Raw genomic sequence first — 11,181 nt, 5'->3', positions numbered from 1 at the left:
AGAGCTGGCTCATTTTGGGGTCTGTGATCAAGCAGCCTGAACCTGGAAGAATCTAGATTCACATACAGTTCTGCCTGACCTGTTCTGGGACAATGCTACACTCCTTTGGGGTGAAACGGACATCAAAGGAAGTTGTGTAGTGTTTTTAAATGGATAGCGGGCACCACCATTTCTGCATGCCTGTGTTGATGGATCAGTAGCCCCTTTCCTTCAAAGTGATCAAACCAGAGCTGATTAAACAGAAGGTTTGTTTGTTCGGAATAGCCCTAAGGGAAACTCTGCTGACCACCACTGTTGTTCTTAAGTGGCCACCATTCCAGAACCACTGTAGATGCAGGATCCCCGAGAGACAGCAGTAGCTCTAGGACACTGCGGACATTCCAGCTGGAGCTTTCCAGATATCTGTGGAAGACCCGCAGAAGGAATGACTCTCAGTCCCATTTAAGAGAAAATCAGGGGCTAGATTTTTTTTTTAATGGAAAGAAGAAAATGGATGAGTAGGCATTCTCTAAGTTTGGAGAGAATTCTCTAAGAGAGACAGAAAGAAAAAAAAAAAAACCTGTGAGAATAAACAGGAGACATGAGTGACGGATGTATTGTGGACTGGGAAGGAGATGAGGGAAAAGTAACAAAATGGGGTAATGAGGTGATTTTCCAGAAGCCAAGACTAACTCATGGCATGGTTCTCAATGGTACCACTAGTTCTTCCCAAGTCCTGGGCCAGGATTTCTTTTTTTGATAAATGAGAAACATGAGAAGAACATGCCTGTGAGCTCCCTCCCCGCCCCCCCCCCCGCTGGCCTGTCCCCTCAACTCCTATCAAGGAGAAACACAAACTTACTAATGACTGAACTCACCCAAGAAAAGCACATGCTCTGTCTACAGGTCTGATAATAATATGTTTATAAATATGCATATATGATATATGTACATATGATATACACATAAATATATTCATATATATGTATATACCAGATGAGTGAATAGGCGAATTTAGGAATCACTCTAGAACTAAAAGGCAATAAACATACCACATCAAGAAGAGTCTTCCTGCTTATAAAATTCCGTTTGTAAGATAAATCCCACTGGACAAGCTAAGAAGAAAATTTAGGTAGGCTTGAAAGCCGAAAGGGTTCTCTGGCTTCCTGTGGTCCACAGTGAAAATGGCATTGTTGATAGTTGTCATGGTAGGCTTGGCCTGACATCTAGAGCTGTCCACAGGTGTAAGAGAGGTCAACTTCTACCTCAATGAGGTCTAGTTTCATTAAAAGGGGCGTGGGAAGGAGAGAGGAAGGGAAAGAACAGAATCTTCCTGTCCTTCTTTTCATCCATTTCCCAGCAAATTCCCGGGTGGTGTCTGAGAACTCCCTTCTTCCTCGTTAGTGTCCTTCCGAGGTACCTATGAGGCCTATGAGGCTCACCTGCGTGGAATCGCTCTTGGCTTCAAAACACCCCTTCATAGAGCGAACAGCGGGGTTCTGTCAGCATCCCTCACTAGAGGCCAATGCCATGAGAAGATCACCCCCACCCCCAGGCCGCAGCCTTTTGAAAAGTCACTTTGACTCCCTGGTCCGGGATGAATTGGGAAGACCCTGGAGTGCCGGCTTACTAAAGTTTTATTTGTTCAGCGATTTCTTCAAGGCTTTGATATACGAGCAAGAGGGAGCCAGACAGGGCCCTGACGGGAGGATCAAAAAGGCCACCCATCTTCCCGGGGGACTCTTGCTCCCGTTCCTTGATGCCTATCTTTCCGATTAGATTTTGGTCCCTTTTAAAAGCACTGCATGCATCGCCTCGGTTATCTGCCGTGGACTTGGAAGCCTGCGTTATCAGTCTTTCGGTCCCGAAGTGTCTGCTTACGTTCTGAAGCAGCGCCCCCCGCCCCCACCGCACCCCCCCCCAGCTCTCACATCTCATTCGCGGGTACCCAGGAACCGCAGAGGGTAGGTGCAGGTGGGGGAGGGTCCCCTGCCGGCCCGTGACGCTAATTCTAGAACCCACCCCTAGGAGAACCCCCCAGCCCTCGCCAAGCCCCTCACGCTGCCAGCCTGGCAGCCGGGTCTGAGGAAGGGAGAGGGTGGTGGGAGGGAGGAAGGAAAGCGAGGCCGGGCTCGGGGGGGTGCCTGGAGAGCAGGGCTGCGCTGACGTCACTGGGCGCGCAATTTGGCTGGAGCGCTTTAAAAAAGGAGCGTGCGAGCGGAGATGCTGCTGCACACAGCTCGGGCCGCCTGCAGCAGCGACCGCGCTCACCGCCACTGCGGCGACCGCAGCGAGGGGCCCCCCGAGGCCGGCGTGGCCGCGGCTCCCTGCGCCGTCCTCACGGAGCTACACCCCGGCAGACGCCCGCCCGGCTGCAGGCGTCCTCTGGGGGGTGGTTTGCAGACTCCCGCTGAGCCGCAGAAGAAGCCGGTGGAGAAGAACCCGGAGCGCGTCTGCATCAGCCCCGCAGCTGCCCTCTACAGGCTCCCGGCTCGCTGCTCCCAGCCTCGGGCACCATGGACACCTCCCGCGTCCGCGTGCTCCTGTCCCTGCCCGCGCTGCTGCAGATGGTGGCCGCCGGCAGCCCGCCGAGCCCGGACGCGATGCCGCTGGGCTGCCCGTCACGCTGTCAGTGCGAGCTGGACGGCAGGATGCTGCTCAGGGTGGACTGCTCCGACCTGGGGCTCTCGGAGCTTCCCTCCAACCTCAGCGTCTTCACCTCCTACCTGTAAGTGCGCCCCCCGCCTCACTGTGGGAAGGGAACTAAAGAAGTGGGGAGCGGGGGGGGGAGGCTCTGGAGCCAAGGCTGGGGGTCCCCCCCCCCGAGCGCAAGCATGCTCTGGAGGGGGCGGGCGAGTGTGCCAAGGGCATCCTAACCAGACCTGTTTCGGCCTCCAGAGAGAGGCACGTGTCTGACGGAGCCGCGCCTGGCACTCTGCACCCCAGGAGAAGCAGCTTCTAGCGCACCCCAGGCAAAGAGCTGCTGCGCAGGCAGCTTCCCGGGGCAGCACCTGGCAGGTAGCAGGACCAGTCCCCACTAATGTGGGCATTTGTGTGCGGGGGGGGGGGTGTTGTGCTCAGGAACCTGGAACCCAAGGGCAGCGTGCCCTACTGCTCTCAGCCGCGACCTCTGCGTCTGGACTGTAAAACTTTCCCTGCAAGACAAACCCAACTTCCCCAAGCCCTCGGGAGGGGAGGGGGGAAGGTTCTGCTCTGCATGCCCAGCACTGGAGTGTGATGAAATCTTTTTCTTTTCTTTTTTCTTTTCTTTTCTTTTTTTTTTTTTTTTCAAAAAACAAAGTGATTAAAATGTGGCAACCACAAACCCCGATTAGAGCTGCCAGAACGTTATCTTTACCTTTGGCTGGCCGAGCCGCCCTTTGAAGTGCCGGCGGCCTCATTGTAATCTTTAACCATCTCCTCCCCCGCGGCAGCAAAGGGAAGTGGGCTGAAGGCAGCCGGGCGGGTAAACAGGGGCGCCGCAGACATCCAAAGGGGGACCCGGGGCTTTCTGTCGCCCTTGGGAATCCTCCCAGCCTTTCTGCCCCGGCTACTGCATCCAAATCCCCGACCGTGGAAACCAGGCTGCGGCTCCTTTAGAATGTGGTCTCTGAGACGCCCAGGCAGGAGGGTAACAGGTGGTGGGGGAGATGACGTGACTCAGAAGCAGCCCAGCTCTGTGGGACCAAGATAAGTACTCCTCCCAGCTCCCCCCTCCTGATCTGCAGCTCGGTTCCTTGGGGCCCAGAAACCCCGCTAGAGGCCACCTTGGGTTAACGTGATCTCCTAAAAAAATTGTGGTCTTTAAATTTTTAAATCAAGACATTTCGTTGAGCCCATCCAATAACCGTGTATTCCCAGTTTCGGCTTTCTCTGATGTACCTTGGCCGGGGCTGCCTGAAATGTTTGTGAGTTCGGTTTTTTTCCCCTCTGGTTAGTAGTTTTGAGGAATGAAACAGGAGGCTTGCACAATGTTCCCTGATAGGCAGCGAGGGCTTTTCTGGAGACAATGAGCAACAGAAAACATCGTTCAACCTGTTCTGATCCTGCGTCTCAAGAAAAGCGATCAGCCTCCTAGGTTTCCGTGCTGGTGGACTGCAGGCACCTCCGTGTTCCGTGAAACTGTGCAGGTCACTTTTCTTTACCTTAGTAGAATATAAAAATTTTCCCCGGCCAGGTTTCCCATCAACTGAACTCATTACGTGTGATAATATATATATATATATATATATATATATATATATATATATATATATATATATATATATATATATATATATTTTAGGGATGGAATTCTGCTCTGGGAAACAATCATTCTCAAAATTTACATTTCCTTCCGAGCAGCTGTCTTACCACAGGGTTCAGCACGCCTCCCTTCCCCCAGCCTCCCTAGTTTAACCGCTAACCTCGGTGATTCCAGGATAGCGTGTTCTCCAGTTGTTTCTGAGATCGGTTTGAGGATTTCTCTTCTAGAGACTGTACTATTCTTTCCCCTAACCCTACGGAAATTTTGCTATAGAAAAGAGCAATGAGCAGCCCCTCATACATGTTGCAAACATATAACATAGTATAAAATATGCAAACAACTCGATGAAGGGTCAGGTTTACTTCTCTTCTCCCACGTGAAGGAATGAACATTTGTTGGGCTTATGTTACTAAAAGCTTAACATTCTTTTTTTTTTAATGCTATTTCCCATATTCCTCAAATGTATGTAATTGCATCCTTCCTTCACATCTCAGAAGTTGCTGCGACTGCTCTCTGTTGCGCACAGTCTACAACCCCTAGAAGAGTTAAGATTCGATTCGAAGGGGATTGTGGTCGTGTTCTCACACTATTTGACGACACTCTGTACACCGTGTCTACAGAAAAGGGCTTCTCGGTGCCTGTGGAAACACTGAACTCTAAGTGTCTGTAAAAAGTGGTAGACTTGTCTCACCCCTCATGTCCTAAACTGTGAAGAACCTGCCTGTCCTTCATAATATGATTTCCTGTTTGTTTCCTTGCTCTTCCTTTCTTCCTTTCTTTCTTCCTTTCCTCCATTCCTTCCTTCCTTCTTTCTTTCTTTCTTTCTTTCTTTCTTTCTTTCTTTCTTTCTTTCTTTCTTTCTTTCTTTCTTTCTTTCTTCAGAGCACAAAATTCCAGCAGCAGCCGTGGCATGCCCTTCACCCTGGGTTGAAGATTTGAATTTTCTGTTTGACAACTCAAGGGGTTTCTCTGTACAGACCTAGGAGTAAATGATGCCCTCTTTTGGTTCCCCCTAGTATTACCTGAGCATTTCTGCCTTGGCTGTCAAGTCCTAACCCAGTGGTCCTCAACCTTCTAGCCGCCACCCTTTAACACACAGTTCTTCATGTTGTGGTAACCTCCAACCATAAAATTATTTTCACTGATATTTCATAGCCGTAATTTTGACACTGTTATGAATCGCAATGCTAATTCTTTGGGAGATAGGGGTTTGCTGAAGGGGTTGCAACCCACAGGTTAAAAACCAGTATAAAAAGGGAATTTTTATATACTCATATTTCAAGTAAATAAGTGTGGCTTTTTGATTCTTGTTTTGGTATACAGGAGGGAGAATTTTTGAAACATTTGAAAGGAGCATTGAAATTATGATCTCACTGTCCTGGTGGGTAGACAGTAATTAAGTATGACAAGATATGCAGGTGATTGGCCTAGAAGACTGTCTTTTACTGTTTGCAGTAGGGTATCACCATTCGTTTGGTCTAAATGTTATCTTCCAGGCCCTCTAAAGTAAAAGAACAAGTGTTTTGTTTCCTTTAAACAAACTGGATAGCAAGTTCCAGCTGTAAACACTTGCCAGGTAGATTAGCCACAATCTGATAGCTGGCTAATAAGCATTACAGGTAAAGATTTCCTATCCCTCTTCAGACAAGGCAAGAACAATTTATGCACCATTTTATAGCCTCTCTCCCCTGGGACTGTAAATCCAAACACAGCCTCTACAGTCACGTGAAGTCTGCATTCTTCCCCAGTAACCTGTAGCTGGACGACTGACCATCACTGGGAACTGAAATGTTTCTCCTTCAGCTCTTTTCTCTCCCTCCTTCTCTATCTATTCAGCCCTTATTCACTCCCGTTGCTTAAGGGCCAACAAGGTTCTCTCTGCAGAAAATTAGGCACCCACGGACGTTAAAGCATAAAGTAGACGGTCGTTGTGTACAATGGTTAGTTCGCCTCACCAGGGTTCAGTGAGAGAGAGCAAAGTGGGCCGGCATCTCACCTTCTCATGTGGTGTCATTTTAGACCGTCCCGTGCGGCGGTTTTTCAAACAGGGTCACAAAAAGCAAACTTCCACGTGCTAGTTGCTGTGTTCTTCATCCAGTTAGCAGGGCACCCTGGCAGAAAACTAAAGCTCAGCAAGCAGTCTAATACAGTCCGTTCCTTTTCCTTACTAGTCCACACTGGCTGCTTTTAAATGAAAACCGAGCTTTTCCTTATTGAGGCTGAACAGCGTGAGTGTTTCATCCACTAGTGAACATACGCTGTATGAAAAAGTGAATCAAAAGAACCTTTATATTTTATATAATTTGGTGGCTTCTCCCTATGGTATTTTGAAACAAAAGTTAACTCTACATGTAATTAATAAAACTGGTATTACTAAGAACTAGTCAGAAAATCTCAGCTCTATTATATATGGCTCTAGACTTTTTACAAGTTTTAAACACTTAAGAGGCAGTTTCAAAACTAAATTTAAAAAGTTTTAGAATCGTCTTCAAAAATTGAACATTTCTGGTTCTCTTCAGACAAAGACAAGCATTTTAAGCAAAAGAAAATGTTTGTCCTTTAGAAATGGCTCCACAAAGCTTAATGCGTATGCCTTACAATTTAGATCAATTGCAAAATGTGTACATTTGTTTTGGCACATGCACTGTTTACATGTAGTTTAAAATAGACTATCTACAACTTTTCTGCACTGTGATGAAGTTCTATCTTCCCCAGGACTGGTGGTTGGGAGTCCAGCAGAGATTTTGTTATGGGAGCAACTATTGATGTTAATTGGCTAAATTAGTCTAAATAGTTTTTAAATGGTGAGTCAGACAATTTAATTACATAAATTTGGAACAAACAGAGTATGCCCAATGTGTATGCAATAGAGTTTGCGAAGTTTCGATGAATGTGCGCAGAGAATAACATGATCTTCAGGCTCTCTCCTTTTTTCTGTCTACATTTTCTTCTAACTAAAAGAGAACTGAAGGCGAGGCATCATAAGTGTTAGGAGATATGAATGAAGAAATAAGATCTCAGTGGCACCATTCACCCTTGAATATGCCTAGGGGCTTCAGAAACACAAATTTTGCCCATGGCTTCTCATGACTCAGTTTTTACATATGAGCTCATTGATCACTTTTTAGTTTCCAAAGCATAGAAGTACCAAAGGTAAAAAAGCAGCACTGAGTAAGCGATCCCATGAAACCACCAAAGTTCAATATGTCACAGGATATTGATAGTCTTCAAGCTGATACCTAATTTTCATTTACCTTAATAAAATACTTCCTATTCTATCAAATCCAAGTCCTTAGGTAATTTTAACAAATCCAGATCTGGTTATCCCAAATCACATGCCACAGGACATGAACAAAAGGCTGTAGTGATTTCTACACCAATTTTGTTCAGTTTCATTTTGACCATGTCTTTGCACAAATTTAGAATAAAACTAAATGTCATGCCACATTTCCATGAAAAACATCTCCTCTCCTCTCCAATTGATATGCCTGATGAATTGCAGTCTTCAGAAGGAGGCAAATTCCTGCCAGCTTTCAATCTCCTCATGCCCACTGTAATATTCCCCTTGTAGAGCCTTCTTTTGTAGCGGGGAGATGATTCAGACAAGCAACTAACGCCACAGTGGAGAATTTCAGAAGACACAAAACAAGCTGCCGATCTCATGCTGTTGCTGTTTGGTAAATTTAGAAGAACTTCATTGGTCACCTCTTCCTGTGTGTCCCGCCCCCTGCAACCCTCTTTGATTCCTAGGTCTGTCCGCATCAATTCACTATTTTGTTTAACGTTATTTGCACTAACTGAATGCCCCATTTCACCAGTAGCTGTGGAAAAAAGGAGTCTACGAGTTACAATGTTGAACTTGTTACTAATTTTCAGAATTCAATATTAATTTTGTTATCCATAAGTTACGTGGCAGGAAGTGGGTCCTTTCTTAATTTTTTTTCTCCCATCTCTCCCAGTTAGCTTTTCTGTTCCATTGGTTGAGCCAGTGGTTGATGCCTTACTTGAAAGTAGAAGAAAGAGCAAGAGCTGTTTGATTTCTGAAATGGAATAGCATTTGTGAGCGCGCTAAAAGACTCCCTGATGTTAATGTTAGTGGAGGATTGTTTAAAAGATACTTGCCCTTCAGAAGTACAGTATGCCCGTATACTTTATCCTTAACGTGAATACCTGGAGTGGAAGATACTGAAACATACTCTGAGTGTACACCAAGGAACCAACCTATGATGGCAAAAACATACCCCTTTAGCCAAGGGGGAACACTCCAGAATGCAATTGCATGACTTCTTCCCTTCGGTATATACTCCTTATTTGGCTGGAAGTTCTTGTAGGGAAGGGAATTTTTCTACTTCACATCCAAGGCTCACATCAGTGCTTGGCTTTGAATCAGTGTTCAACAAATATTTGCAGGGCTGAACTTAACATGATTGGCTGCATTGGCTGCTGGGATCCCAGTGGTGAAAACGGATCAGACAAGGAGAATAAAATACAAGTGTGTGTGACGACTGCCCAGTCCTATTTGAAATACAATTAAATTAGAGTCAGCTTACATGATGCAACAAATTATTTATTTTAAAACACAGGAGAATGATCGTATCCAAATTACTTTATTGTTTTAATAAAAATTATTGAAAGCTACCCAACCCTCCTAAGTGCTGGATACTGTGATGAACACCTGACGTACATAGACCATAGCAGATTTGATTGTTCACAATACGAAGGCCTGTAAATTTATCTCAGGAATATGGTAGTTACCATCAAGGCCATTTTCTCAACAATACAAGAAAATCAACTTTTAATCTCTAGTTATATCTCATGGTGAATGTGCACACATTTTATCCCAGGAAGAAAATTAATAAAGCTCTCATATCAGAGAGCTTTTTTTTTTCAGTCCCTTCAAGAATTTGCAGAGCAAATTGCAGTTTTTTGTTTTCCCCCAAAAAGGATCATTCTGGTGCATATTTTAGGGCCACTGTTATGCACTTAGTAGGTGCTACTTCAGAAGAATTTTTCTTGTCTCCTAGTCAGAGTAAGCTGCAGTAGTTTAAGATCGTGGAGAACCCTGGTCCACTGAAGAGGAACTAGGCTTCCAGGCAAGAGCCACATGTTCTCTTGTTTTTGTGGCTGGACCCATATGTTGAATAAAATTGCTGCATTTCTTTGAGATTACTTCTCAGGTGAGCATTAGGAATCTTCTCAACGGATGAAATTTTTATCTTCAAAATAAGTGAGATGAACGGTTGTGACAACAGTGCTGTGATGGATTTATATGAGTCAGAAGAGAGAACTGTTTCTCTACCATAGATTGCAAAGGTGTAATTACACAACTAAACAAGAAGACCAATGTGATGTGGTCTTGCGAACCAGCTAGAATCCTGTTAAATCAGAAAGAACCTCCTCCTTAAGACCAAGAGCTTTTCCTGAAGCATCTTTAGCTTCCTTAGGCTTTCAATTCATTTACTGTTTCAAACCTTGACATACATTAATAATTTGTAATTATGACATCAACATGAAAAACCAATAAGTGAAAAAGCTCCCTATGAATTAGAATCAGTATAACCCCCCCCCCCCATCAAACAAATGCTTCTGTTTGGTAACTTTATGATACATTGGACAGAGTCTCTTAGAATGCTTCTCCTGTACCCTAAATCTGTAATTAACATTAAACATTGATTATTTATAACCATATAGCGATTACTAATTTCCAAGTATCTCACTTCTCATCTGTGCCTTTCTGTTTTATTCCCCCTTGCCTTCAGAAGAAATTGTGCTCCATCTGCAGACAAGGACTGTGACCCCAAGGGAGGAAAGTGATCTCATGCCCACAATACACACCCCCTAACATACCAATAAGAAGCACTGCCCTTTGTGCTACTCACTTGGCGGAAATGATACATACGGACATTGACAGGGCATGGCCATGAAGGGACAACCCTTTTAGAGGAGAGACGGAGGTGCTGTCTGTCTGAAGGAACCTGCAATTCAGTTCAGAAGCTGAAATGCAGAAGACAGTTGTCCTGGCACAGGGAGCCTAACTCCAGCTGAGAAGGCGTGCTCCGAGCTGACCTCCCCATCAGCCTGCCAGCCAAGATTAAGCTTCTCTCAAGTGGATCCTTGTTAGCCCAGCCTTTCCCCACTGTTGCTCATCTTTCACAACTGGAATCCAAGTGTTGCAAACTATTACTCAATTTTGCAGCCAAATTCCTTTGTACCCCCCCCCGCTTCCATCCTTTCCTCCCAACACACACACATATACACATGCTTAAACACACCCACGTTTGTGGTGAGTAACATTATGAACACATCTTTCTAAAGTCTACACTGAACAGAGACCTTGAGAATTTTTACATTAAAATAAAGCTGTATATAAATTTTTGTCTTCCCAACCCCACCCCACCCCACCCCCCAAAAAAACCTTGGTTAAATGGGGCAGGGATGTCTATTTGCTTTGATCAAAAAGCCACAGAAGTGTATTTCTCAGGAAAGTAGAAAACCACTCATGATCTCAAGTGGAAAAAATATAAAGAATTTGCTGAATTTTTAACCTTAGAACATAACAAAGATATTATTTGAAAGTTGGTTGGTTAGTGTGGGCTGTGTTAAGACTTTTCATTGTGTTGTGTTTGGGTTTACTCAATGTTATTTTAATGAGTTTATTGGTTCAACACACAAAACACCACATGGTGCTTGAAATTTTTAGGTAATAAATTTTCTTATGAGACGTTTGCTTGAAAGAATCCTGTTATATAATAATTGATCTTTAACTCTACAGACACAAAAATAACTGTCCTGTTTCTGTATATAGAGGCAGTAAAGGATATTTGATTATGAAAGCCAAATAAAAGTTTCTGTGGCAAGAAGCACATTCCTCAGTCCTCTTTCATGTATAGGCATCACAGTAAACCTCTACTTCACAGTGTGCGATTAATTTTTAGAATGAACTTGGAGTCATCTAG

The 11,181-nt window shown here is 44.8% G+C and overlaps 1 protein-coding gene across 3 annotated transcripts in view; it reads left to right on the top strand.

Annotated features, from left to right (window-relative positions):
- The first annotated feature begins 2,273 nt into the window (after positions 1-2,273).
- Lgr5 (leucine rich repeat containing G protein-coupled receptor 5) overlaps positions 2,274-11,181 on the top strand; it is a 121,460-nt gene continuing 112,552 nt past the window's right edge. For all 3 annotated transcript variants that reach the window (XM_055626180.1, XM_055626181.1, XM_055626179.1), the window contains exon 1: positions 2,274-2,707. In XM_055626180.1, coding sequence (XP_055482155.1) covers positions 2,496-2,707 — 212 coding nt within the window. In that variant the 5' untranslated portion in view covers positions 2,274-2,495. The remainder of the gene's footprint in view (positions 2,708-11,181) is intronic.

This window comes from Psammomys obesus, unplaced genomic scaffold (genome assembly GCF_907164565.1).
Source record: "Psammomys obesus unplaced genomic scaffold, mPsaObe1.curated_primary_1811, whole genome shotgun sequence".
Classification (NCBI taxonomy): Eukaryota; Metazoa; Chordata; class Mammalia; order Rodentia; family Muridae; genus Psammomys; species Psammomys obesus.
The sequence above is the reverse complement of the archived record's forward strand: the minus strand, read 5'-3'. Positions and strand labels throughout refer to the sequence as shown.